General features: G+C 35.7%; 1 protein-coding gene across 2 annotated transcripts; it reads right to left on the reverse strand.

Moving 5' to 3' along the window:
- Positions 1-3,817: 3,817 nt before the first annotated feature.
- LOC144959106 (alpha-(1,3)-fucosyltransferase fut-3-like) lies at positions 3,818-12,712 on the reverse strand. 2 transcript variants are annotated; one of them, XM_078891528.1, is made up of 4 exons: positions 12,340-12,712; positions 11,249-11,415; positions 10,766-11,152; positions 3,818-7,407 (listed from the first exon to the last, which is right to left on the reverse strand). In XM_078891528.1, the coding sequence occupies exons 2-4, from the start codon at positions 11,412-11,414 to the stop codon at positions 6,539-6,541; spliced, it is 1,422 nt and encodes a 473-aa protein (XP_078747654.1). In that variant the 5' UTR covers position 11,415; positions 12,340-12,712; the 3' UTR covers positions 3,818-6,538. The 2 variants fall into 2 exon arrangements, with proteins under 2 accessions (XP_078747654.1, XP_078747653.1); XM_078891527.1 differs by having other exon boundaries at positions 10,766-11,415; positions 12,340-12,700.
- Positions 12,713-13,443: the final 731 nt, after the last annotated feature.

Here is a 13,443-nt window from a genome sequence, read left to right on the forward strand (position 1 = left end):
ACGAGTAGGATGTACTAATGCCAACTATCTTTGATATATCGTCATTGTTTTGTTATATAATCATCTATCCTGTAATATATCTTATCTTTTACCTTGAGCCATGTAAAACACAATATAATTTCCTGTTTTGGATTGATAAAGTTTATTTTATCTTGTCTTATCTTGATTATGAAATTTGTAAACAAACCCATGAGCTGTGCTGAGCAAAATGATCAATTGTGATGTTGGATATTTCTCAAGCTGTGAACACTTTTCACTATGTGGGTAATTTTGAGCACACTTTGCAATGCTCATCACATGCGCCTGTTGGCCATTAAAATGCCCGGGCAATGTGTCATGACATTAGCATGCGTGTGTTGCATATATGTGTGTGTTTGTGCATTTTGATGCACACCACGAGATATTATTTCTTTGTCTCGCTGCATTTGTTAATGATCGAGATGAGGGTCCTTTGTCCTTTCTTTATTCATGAACTTATAGGACATGCTAAGACTTTAATTGGGTGGGGTTCATGACCTCCCATTGTGGGCAGGGAGGTACTTAATGTCTTCTATCCCCCTATATCTGTGTTTCAACTTGCTTTCTATCTTTGTCTTGGAATGAGATTACTTGGTTTTGTCCTGGTCCTTATCGGATACCCTTGGTGGGAGGGGAAACAGATGTATAATTAGTTTTGGGAGATGATATTTGTTCGCCTTGTAAATCATCTCTCTGTTATGTAACGTATTCTGTTGTTATGTTTATATATCATAATATGATTTGTAAACATTTGAGTGTATTCCTCTTATTGGGGACCTGTGCTTGTGACTGGATAAGACTTTTAGGTGATCTCAAACTAAGTACTTCGATAGTTTACTCTTGGAATCTACATCTGTTCCCTATTTGATCCAATTCTCCTTTGTCTTACTTTTTCTTGGGTGCTTTAATTGTAATTAAATTTTTACTATCCCATTTTCTTTCTTTTTACTGGCGCTGCATGATATGACCTTAACGTGTTGCAATCGCCGTAAAACCCTTAAAAAATTAAAAACATAAGACTTTAATATGACAACTGTTGCCTAATCTTACACTTACATAGATTGTTGTAGGATAAACATTTAATTTTAAGTACAAAAGCAGAATAGTAAATAGAGCCTTCAACAATCAATAAACTGCCGATGGAAATACGTTTAACAAAAAAATGAAAAAGGTTAAATGGATGGATAGACAAAGAGAAAGAGAGACAGACCTATTAATAGATAAATAGATATGTAGATATGTAGATAGATAGATAGATAGATAGATAGATAGATAGATTGATAGATAGATAGATTGATAGATAGATAGATAGATAGATGAAAAGGAGAGAGGGACAACGAGAGAGAGAGAGAGAGAGAGAGAGAGAGAGAGAGAGAGATAGATAGAGAGAGAGAGAGAGAGATGCATGTTCGTTTTGTCGTGCTTTCTTTGTATACTGAAAGAAGGGGGGGGGGGTGTGAGGGGAGGGTCTTTTTAGACACTACTTCTACAACCACCACCACCACCACATCAACTTCATTACCACTACTACTATAACGACCATCACCACCACATCACCATCACTACTACCACAACCATCACTACCACTACTACTACAACCACATCACCATCCCTACCACCACTACTACAAACACCACATCATCATCCCGACCACCATACTACAACAACCACCACATCACTGTCCCCACCACTACTGCAACAATCACCACATCACCATCCCTACCACCACTATTACAACAACTACCACATCACCATCCATGCCACCACAACTGCAACCACTATTGCATCATCATCTCTACCACCACCATCACATCACCATCCCTGCAACTACTATTACAACCACCACAAAACCACCCCTACCACCACCAATACTACTGCAACCAGTGTTGCAAGCGCCGTAAAAACCCTTTAAACAAATTTAGCTCAAATCTCTCTCTCTCTCTCTCTCTCTCTCTCTCTCTCTCTCTCTCTCTCTCTCTCTCAAACACACACACTGCAACCACCACCACGACATTTTCATCGCGACCACTACTACTACAGCCACCACTACCACCACCACAACCACCACATCATCACTACCACTACTACTACAACCAGCACCACTACATCATCACTACTACTACTACTACTACAACCACCGATACGACAACATCACTACTACTACTACCACAGCCACGACTACAACTACAACCACCACCACCACCACATCATCATCACTACCACCACCACCACCACCACCACTACTACTACTACTACTACTACTACTACTACTACTACTACTACTACTTTTACTACTATAACTACTACTACTACTACTACTACTACTACTACTACTACTACTACTACTACTACTACTACTACTACGACAACCACCACCAACACAACATCATCCTCACTACCATTAGGATTTGGAGCTTTACTTCATTTGAAATAAGGAAACTTTGGGGCTGTATTTGGCAATGTGTTTATATATCATAATATAGTTCTAATCAGTTCTCTATTTAGAACTATACAATATTTAAGCACGATATCAAATATAATCAAATTCCCATTTTAGTGTGCGGAAATTTCTCTTTTGGCATAGAAATTCCTCCGAGCGGTGTCTGAAATTCCTGTGAGTCAAATTGAAAATTGACTTCTCTGCAAATTTTACTATTCTCGTCAAGTTTCCAATGCCCGTATCTAAGGAGTTATCTTTGCCCATTGATTTGACAGTGCGTGAAAACGGTGCTTCACTTCAAAGTCGATTTTCTCAAAACTTGGTTTTTACACTCTCCCTACTTCAAACGGCCATATTTCGGCAATGAAGAATCAGAATTTTATAAATTTGGTATCAAATTTTAACGCTTTACTTAAGCTATGATTGGGTACCAAAAACCCAAAATTGAAAAATCCGACTTAGTACCGTTTCGAGGCGGAGGGTCACATATACTATCACCCCATCTATTACTATATAGCGCAATATCCACTAAATGTGCTCCAAGCGCTTTACAGGGGGTCCCTGGTCAACAGCAACATTTAACATGTAGGACGGGACATGCCGCCTGTTAGGCAATATTACAATTTTTCGGACAAAGACAACGCTGTTAACGGCCATGTAATCATTCTACACCTGAGTACGGTGAGAGAAAGTGAGTAAAGAGTCTTTTCCAATGACTCAACTATGCGCCGAGCGCAAAGCTCGAACCCAGGACCTTCCGATCTGCAAGATAGTGTCATACCACAAGACCACATAGCCACACATAGCTGTAGACAGTACCGCCTCTGCAGATGTTGCTAAATTTAACCGGAAAATGTGTGTTGAAGTGACTTCACCCCCTTAATTACTCGTAGATGTGCACTTATGTTACACAGTGTGTAGAAAGTGTGTTTTAGTCAGTTTTTGATTAGATACGTGACTGAAATGCAAGCCATTTGACATAGATCGAACAGAAATGGTATCTGAAATAAAAGGATAATTATTCTTAACAAATCAGAAGTCTCTAAATCTCATAAACGCCGACTTGTCCTGGAGGTTGTTGAAATTAGAGCCACCCATTAATATTTTTAAAAATGGCGTATGTTGAAGCGAAATTCGTGAAGCATACGTTTACGCATGAATGAACTCATTATATTCCGTGTGTTTAAAAAAATTGGAAATTGATTTGACGGATATAATGAGAGGCCCCTCTTTACCAAGGGTGATATGAATTTCAATGGTTTTAAATGCATGGTATTAGTAACTTCGAATCGCCATTTGTATTTTTCTACTTCTGCTTGAATGGCAATTTGACCCAAAAAAAAAGAAACAAAAGTTGGATTTATAGTCATGTGAACAAAAGATAGTTTTTAATCGTCAAAGAGCTGTCTTTAACACAATATTTCAAGTCATTAAAATGTGCACAAATATTCTGTGAGCGTTGAATAATATATGATTCTCTTATTTCTTTGTATTTATTAAACGAGTTATTTTTATCGTGCCCAATAACATTACGAGTTATTGCACGATAAAATATAACGAGTTTAATAAATATAAGGAAAGGAAAAAATACTCCAAGTAAATTATTAGATATTTTGTAAACAAATGGTATGGTATTAGTGCTTATATTCACCATAATTTGTATCTTTCTCCTTCTGCTTGAATGACAATTTGACCTAAAACTAAAAACGTTGGATATGTATTCATGCGTGCGCACGACACTGGTCTCAAGTCGTTCATTGATCTTATGATTTTTTCTTTTTTTTGTGGGGGGGGGGGGGGGGGGGGTGACGGGGGGGGGGGGGAGACAGGTTTCATTTCGGACGATTTCCAAATGTCTTGATTGGAGGTACAATGGATAGACATGTTGAAAATATAAGTGTAAACGGAGCGCAATTGGTATCCACATTCTGTGAGACATTTTTTCGGCTGGTTTTCATTCGTTCAATTTTGAGAATGCATTCATGCTCACTGACGTCAACAATTTCATCGTTATCTAAAGCTCTCGCTCGTCTGTACTTCTTTGATTCAATCATGAAAATATTATCTACATTATGAACTCTACAGTTGATAAATACCAATGTACATAACAATACCACATTTAATCGATTAATCATATAACAAAGATAGGAAATTAAATCTCAAATTATATCATAAAACCATACCATGTCGTATTATGTCATTTTATTAATATATCCTAACATATCATCAAATATCTTAACATATGAAATTACATAATATGTAATATCATATACTATATAATATCATACCATATCATCTCATATCAAATCATATCATAATATATATTATCATATCATGTAATGAAAAACACCGCGTTGTTTTTTTGTTTTTTTTACAGACCTCATCCCATTGATCATAACCTGATCGCTAATGCCAAAAAATTATATAAAAAGCGATTGCAAAACCAAAAAAAAAAAATAATAATAAATTAATAACAACAAAAAAAGAATAGCATCTCGTAATGAAAATCACTAAACAAAAAATATATTTCAAGAAACCATCAATTCTTTTCGACCTTCTCGATTCTCTTTATAACTATGATAATGTTCATGAAATGGTCAATACTTATAATATTTCATTAAAAGCAGTGTTCAATATAAGCTATGCTCATTTGTCACGAACGAAATTACTTTTCAACTGAACACAGAATCGTAGTGCAATGAGACACAAATGCTGAAACACCAACTCTGATCTGCCAAACGGACATGGCGAAGATCAAAATATGTTGCAGTGAATGACATGATCAGTCTGATAATGTAAAGGTTTGAATTAAGATATTGCCAAGTTTAGTTAGAAGGTTAATTTTTATCCAAAATTAGTTCTTGTCATAAATGATTAAATCAACCCTTTTTGTACATCTTCGAGAATAATCAAACTTCTAAATATTTATTATTGCTAGTCAAGTTGAAAAAGTACGAAATTTGAGAAAAGTTGCTGGATACATTTCCCATACAGCTGACCATAACTTCATGAAAAATCCCCCGATTTACTTCAAATAAAGTTTTCACCCTACTACTGATTATGTCATGCACTGACAAATATTAGAAATTAATCTTCAAACATTCATGAGAATAAAAAAAAGTCCAAAAAAATAATGTTTATTTTTCTTAGTAAAGTAAAATCTTAAAGAGAAAGTATCACGTGAATTAATGACCATCTTTCAAGTAATACCGAAGACCCCATTGTTGCTGCACATCGTTTCTCTCTACACTTCAAAGATAAAATATCGAGAACACAGAATGAGCTGGACAAAAAGGAGATAAAATGAAAATCAATTGGAGGAAACTAATATACTTTGTAGTCCAAAAGTGAATGACATATCCTTTCATTATTCTGAATACAATCAATTTCTTACTATTTATATGGACCATTCATAACATTGGGGAATAATTCTACGGTAAGTGAGGGGAGTATACAAGACTTTAAATGCAGAGAATATATTTCCGTGCACAAATAAAATGTTCAATGAAGTTCTCTTACGAAGTCGAAATATGTATTGTCTCTTAAGGCAATAGAAATTGAGTTCAAATTTTATTCAACACTTGAATCATGAATTTTGAGTGGATCGTTTACCGTCACGCTCATTCAAAGTGGAAATGTTCATTACCCAAATTCTGTTGGCTTGAGACGCACGATCTGCAGTCAAACCATTTTAATATATCGTCCACTCTCTCCGAAACGATACATTCTAGATTCCTTAGTCTCTGACAAACCTGGAAAAAGGGGACCGCCTCCCCGTGATAGTGCATAAAAACGAATTGATCCATCTGTCCTCCTTAACGGATGGTCTTCAAAAACGTAAATGTATTTGTCTTTTTCTAATTATTCTCCCTCTATATTAGACTTTTAGGCGTCATCATCTTAAAATATTTTCTATTGAGTTACACTTTTACGCAGACAACCTCCAACTACTTTTAATACTGACAATTATCATGAACGTCTGGAACATCCGGTCCGAAGACGAATCACATATCACTTGTCCATATAGCAGCACATGGCACCGTTTTATGACCATAGGTTATGTGTTATTCACATTTCTCATTACCCTAAATCGGTCGGCTTGACGCACGGCCTGCTGTCAAACCATTTTAATATATCATCCACTCTCTCTGAACCATTGGCTTTTAAATTCCATAGTCTCTGACAAACCTGACAAAAGGGGACCGCTTCCCAATGATAGTGCATAAAACGAATTGATCCATCATTCCTCCTTAACGGCCAGTCTTCAAAGACGTAAATGTATTTGTCTTTTTCTCTGAGAATGTTCAGATATTCCGTGTCATTCTTATCCAAATAATTCAAATATTCGGCCAGTTTTGCAGGGGATGAATAATTGTTTGTGTCAATGTATGTCCCTGGAGCTGCTTGAATGTCAAGGATGCCCTTAAAAGTTCGGGAAACCGTGATGATATCATGTGACATAAACCGGAAGAACTTCTCAGTGACATAATCCGGACATAACGAGTTCTCAAAAGCAAGGAAAAACTTGTATTTGGTAGCGATATCATTGTTACAACTTTCGTCGCTCTTTCTGTCACACTTGAAGCTACCGCATCCTCCATAAATGTCTACGTTGATGTGCTTTTTGAGTTCTTTCACGTACTGATCTCGCTTGCTAGAAGTTCCACAGTTGCTGACCATCCAGGCGACGGTACCGTTTGATTTAGAAAGGAGAACTTGGGTGTAGTTTTTTGGGGTCGGGGGATTAGGGTTTCTTCGGACAACACCGTAGTAGATTGGGAAAGTGGAATCCGTTCTATAGTCCATAGTCCAGTTGAAAGCGCTCCGCCACTGCGGTGTCGAGAACCTTTTGGGTCTAAACGCTGGGGATGTTGGCGCTTCTACATTGTGGAACATGAACAGTTGGTCTGAGGATGCTCGAAGCGGTGGATCCTTTGACAAAAGTTCACCTGTGAGGAAAATATGTTATAAGATTGTTATAAAGTTGCACTCTAGTGTTTAATTTTTATACATTTTCAAGAAAAAAAAACAATAGAAAACGAAACAAATCATAATAGCAAAATCAGAATAATTAAGTAAATAAATAACCAAAAAAAAAGAAATAAAAATACAAAACTTGATCATTTATATAAACATGTGCAGAAATAAGACAACATTTTTACACGCTAAATAATTATTGTTTTACAGTGCGTTTGAGCCAGGATTGGTATATCACATAAAAGATCATTTATCAAAACCCATGGATGCTTAGTTATACAGCAATTTGTCAATCACAGCGTAGGTGGCGAACATTTTTGTAAGACAACTTGCTATTTCGACTTTGTAAATGAGGCAAAGAAGGAATAATAAGGGATGTTACTGGGACAATTGTGAAAAGACACATTCTTAAATTCTCGAAATAGAAACCTTTCTCACCAACGTACCCTGATCGAGTATTGCCATGTTGTCTGCTACTGTTTACAAGATATCTTCTGTTGTAGACAAAAAATATTATCACTTTGTATTTACTTTGGTTTCAATTCTTTTATTTTTGACAACATTCGAAAAATTACCGTCGATGTGAAAGCCCGTCTATCTGGACATTTTAATACTAAACGGCCAGTATTATCACAGTTTCTCATCGTTAGAGCTACCTGCTATTGGAGTCTTAACGAAACCGTTCCCATCCACGAGATACGAGAAAAAAGATACCCGGATGAGGCCTTCTTACATCACATCTCGACGCCACGAACGAGATCTCGGTAGTACCGATGCTGCATGCATATCTTTGAGATCCTTCATAAAGGCGGTACACGTTAAAAGAATACGGTTGACCGAAAGTGACTAGTGGTTATATAACACCAAAAGCCATGTGGCTTGGACCACGGGGTTTTGTATGTAATGGTTGCGTCACTGTCTAAACTATCACGAATTAAATTGTAAGGCTGAACTCGCAATCTAAAAACGAAATTTTTGTTTTAAAAGCTTTTGAATGAAACGAGTATAAGAACATGTTCGTCTCACTGAGATATTAAAACATGATAGAAAAATCAAGAAAATCGGCCGATAAAATAAAATAATTGCTTAAAAAAGCTAAAATATACAAATGCAATTTTTAAAACCAACTTTATTCGTAAAACAGTTTATTTTCAACCGATTTTTCTCAAATAAAGACTAATGTTCCTCATTTTTCAAGCTGATTTCAGCAATGTGACTTTCAAATTTCTCAGAATTATGTATTTTTTAATTTTTTTTTTTACTTTGAGAATTTAGCTATTAAGCCTACCAAAAAGTTGTTACTTATTTTGCATAACAATAGCGTAATACATGGAAGGTGAGTAGAGTCTTGGTTTCGGCCGGCCGGTTAGAGAGCTGTGATTGGTCAAAGACTTCGGACACTCGACTCACAATTCCTTTTTTTTAAATTTACCAACCATTTTTATTGGGGTTCTGAATTATGCAAAGTAATAATTCCTATCTCTTTATTACAATAAAGTTATTACCACGATTGACAAATTCGGACAAATGAGTTATAAATTATGCATAATACTTTTAAAAGTCATAATAATTGTCATCAAGTCATTTTTTATCACCCAAGTCGTTATTTTTGTCCGATTTTTAGCAAACAAAGTGCAATGTCAACGATTTACCTCCGGAAATGAAAAAGGATCAAATCGCAATTTTACAACACATTTTATTTTTGTCGCAAAATGATAAATAACAAAGCACAATTATTCCTAACAGTTTTAATCTTCTAACGTGAAAGACAGGCTATCCATCTTCGTTCTGAATTGTTGTGACGAGAGACCGGGAAATAAATGTTGATCACTTAAACGTTCGTACAACTTGACGAGTGCAATCGTTGACTTGGTATTATCGCAACACTGAAAGGGGCATGTGATGGGTTAATGGCGGACTGGTCAGTCCGGAGTAAAGAGGGCCATAAATAATCGATCATCAGCTCTTATGACATTGGTGAGGAATACAACGGTGTTAGGAAACTTGCAACTTCTGGACTCAGTGCGAGAAAGCATTTGTGCAACCTAAACTAATTGAGATTAAGATCTTGATGCTCGAGTGGGCACCAGACTCCAAGCTTATTGAATACCTCTCAAAAGATATACCAGAAACAACAGTATCACCAAGCAAGGAATGCTTACGAGCTTTGGAACATTGGTGAATCAGAGTAGAATAATTACAGCAAAGTGACATAAAATCCTTGATAAACTCTATGTGGGAATTGTCCGAGCAATGATTGGAAATCGTGTGAGATCAATGAGTTACTGATTTCAGTTTTCTTCAATTATCTCCTTCTTTTTCGAATCAGAGTAACCTAACTTGTGTTTTTTTTTGGGTCGCCGTTACTTTTAGAACAATACATGTATCTTGATGAAGTTTGGATCACATAATATGTTACATAACATTTGTCCAATTTGGTCTCTTAAATTTCAAATGAATTGACTCAAAACATGTGTAAAATTACTTTTGTACATGTGTATTTTACGCAATATACACCAAACGTGCTCTAAGCGCTTAACAGGGGGTCCTTAGCCAACAGCACCGCTTAACAAGTTGGACAAGATATGATGCCTGTTAGGACAGATTACAGCCAGGTACTCCATTTACACCCCGAAAGAGAATGTAAAAAAATAGTTTTTTCCAAAGACTCAACTATGTTGGGCTCAGAACTGGAATCAAACCCAGGACCTTTCGATCACATGACCACATAGCCGCATCGTATTATATTGTAGTGACTTAAGTTCTCCAAATTTAGAATGTAATTTTGAAAAAAAGAGAAATTTGACTGAATTATGTGTTGCATTGATAGGAATTGATAATGTTCACAAAAGGACACCTCCACCTCCTACAAAAAAAAATATTGTTTATGATTCACTACCCATTAGGTGGGGCGTCTTATGTCTGAGGAAACCAGATTGTAAAATTTGACTTTTGAACTATAAATTATAAAATTATATTAATGTTTCTGCCCAGTTGAAATGAAAGAATGTTTTAAAAGAAGCAAAGAGTCTGTAATTTACCATTGGAAACAAGCAAAGAATTATGAAAGCTATCGTTGATAACAAGAAGAGAAATATCTAAGTTACCATTGAAAACAAACGAAGAACTATTTATGTTACCTTTTAAAAACAGCAAAGAATCTGTGACTTACCATTGGTTACAAAATATGTACGTTACCATTGAAAACAAGCAAAAAACTCTGCATCGTACCATAGAAGGCAAGCAGAGAAGCATGTAAGTTACCATTAAAAACAAACAAAGAAATATGTATCTTACTATTAATAACAAAACAAAAATTCTGCATCTTACCGTTGAAAACAAGTAAAGAACTCTCGTTGAAATATTTCTTATTCGTCGTCATGGAACATGGAAAATCTGGACAAAATCGTAGAGGATACACACTCTCTGATCGAACCGTGTACGTAACCGGCTCGTACCATAGAATTATCTTCTTTTTTGTCACAGAGGGCGTTGGTGATTGGGATCCCGAGAAGAACAAGGTCTTATTGAATGGGACGAGAGGTTCGAAGGATGCCAGCTTTGGAGAGGGATTTTTTTCATTTTTATGATTCTTTTTTTCAGTTGGTCGATATATCACTCCATTTTCCATCCACGATTTCTCATCAATTCTCATTTGGACGGAGTTAGGTAAATACAGTGAGCTGAAATTTATTCCTACGGAGCTAGAAAAGTCTCCTTCAGGATTTGCTTTTGTATTGGTGACATTTTGTAGAAATTGACGGCCTTCAGGATTTGCTTTTGTATTGGTGACATTTTGTAGAAATGGACGGCCTTCATGATTTGCTTTTGTATTGGTGACATTTTGTAGAAATTGACGGACTGTAGAGAGATCGATGTCATCTGAGAATACAAGAATAGTTGTGGAAATCACCGCCGCCGCCGTAATTAGTTTGAATAAATTCACAGCTGTTATATGATTTCCTATAGTAGTAGACATTCTGAAATTGGTGAGAGAGAAAAAAAAAGTATTAAAATGTGCAAAGAATGTTAGATACATATAGGGATAGAGATTAGCAGAAGAGTAGCGTCCCTTGATAATCATAATCAACGATATGCATTTTTGTACAGAAAAATGAATAATGAATTTTGTATTTGGGAGCTTGGCTTGTAGTTGGTTTATTTACAAATAACTTCTTGACGTCCAATCAAGGGACGCTACTCTTCCGCTAATCTAATTCCGTAATAAAACAAAGGAAAACATTGTAGCCCAATTAAGACCTTGGTAGCAGCTTGTATTTGTTCCACTCTGTGAGTATTTAGTCATTATTTTTGTATATTTTAATGTAAAAAATCGATGTAACTAGTCGACAATTTTGGTAAACTTTTTGGCAATGTTCTTGAGTTGCTTACCCTAACCAAGAATTATTTGACTCTTTGAAAGTTTGGAATAAATGTTTTGATGATCTATCCAGGCGGTGAATTATCTACAGCACTGGTGTACAGTATTGAGGTGAAGTTAGAGATTTGTTGATTTTCTTCTTTATCATTTAGCGAAAATTTCTAATTTTAGTCGAAAGTCAAGTGAATTAAAGAGGAAAATACTTGTCTTCTAGAACAATCTAGAACAATCCAGTGAGTGTTTTAGTTAGATTTTGATTGGAACTCAGCAAAGATTTAGATCTATCCACTTGTCAACTCTTGCAATTACCATAACTGATTGTTTTAATAATCTGTCTATTTCTGACAAGGCTAAAATGTTGGTGTCATTCTGGACAGGTATAATTTGTCTAGGGATCAGCACATAAACAATAATGATAAATTAAAAACCATGTATCCGGAGATCCGAAGAATATCACAAATAATGTTTAAATAATTTAAAAAGATGTCAACTCCTTAAAGATTATGAGGTTAATCTATATTACCTTTACATGTCTTCGAGGTCATTGGTCACATTGCAAAATGTGTTCAAAGTGACCCACATAGTGAAAGGTGTTCACAGCTGTTGAAATATCTAACATCACGATTAATCATTATTTTCAGCTTGACATATGAGTATGTTTACAACTTTCATTAACAAACCAAAGTATTTATATTTATGTTAAGAAATATCCAATAGTCGGCAAACACATCGTGTGATTGCTCACTCGGTTGGACGAAAATTGAATAAATAAATCGATCCTGTCATCTCTGGTATGATCACGTCTCGACTACTGCATAACAACATGAACCAACACCAGACAGCGCAACATGGTGCAGCTAGGTTAGGCCTGGGAACATCTCATTACGATACAAATCGGGGCTGGCACATAGGGCGTTTCGCCCGCTCGTCACAGCCAGTGGCTTCGGCATCACTCGGCTGACACGCAGCAACAGTGTTGCCAGGTTGGCGGATTATTGACATCGCGTGGCGAGGTGTGTGTGTGTGTGTGTGTGTGTGGGGGGGGATTTTTGATGAAGTATAGCAATCGTCTAATTATTTCTCCCCCCCCCCCCTTAAAGTGATTTTTAGTAGCACCTATTGTGAATGTACTGTTGGTCTAGATCAATATTACAAAATCTAATTCAGATTAACCGAAAGTGAAAACAATATCACACAGTCTAACTCCCACTCAAATAAAATCCAAACTCCTAATCTTAAGTTTTTAAAAAAGGAAAGTTGTAAATATGTGAGTAGCATTTATTTACTAACAAAAAGAGAATTCACGAATGCCCTTGTATTTCGTCTCGCAACGTATTATGTTAAGAAACTAAAGTCATCAAAGTTTGATTCCTTAGTTGAACTTTTCATAATAATAATAATAATAATAATAATAATAATAATAATAATAATAATAATAATAATAATAATAATAATAATAATAATAATAATAATAATAATAATAATAATAATAATAATAATAATAATAATAATAATAATCTCAGCAAAAACATGTACATGTTTCTGACCATTTCACATCTCCTGGATACAAAACAATCAGACATGTCAGTTTTTGTACTGAGACACTGTTCTGATACTCATAGTCGAA

The sequence above is a fragment of the Berghia stephanieae genome, chromosome 13 (genome assembly GCF_034508935.2).
Source record: "Berghia stephanieae isolate SIO BIC M18660-M18661 chromosome 13, UCSD_Bste_1.3, whole genome shotgun sequence".
NCBI classification, from domain to species: domain Eukaryota; kingdom Metazoa; phylum Mollusca; class Gastropoda; order Nudibranchia; family Aeolidiidae; genus Berghia; species Berghia stephanieae.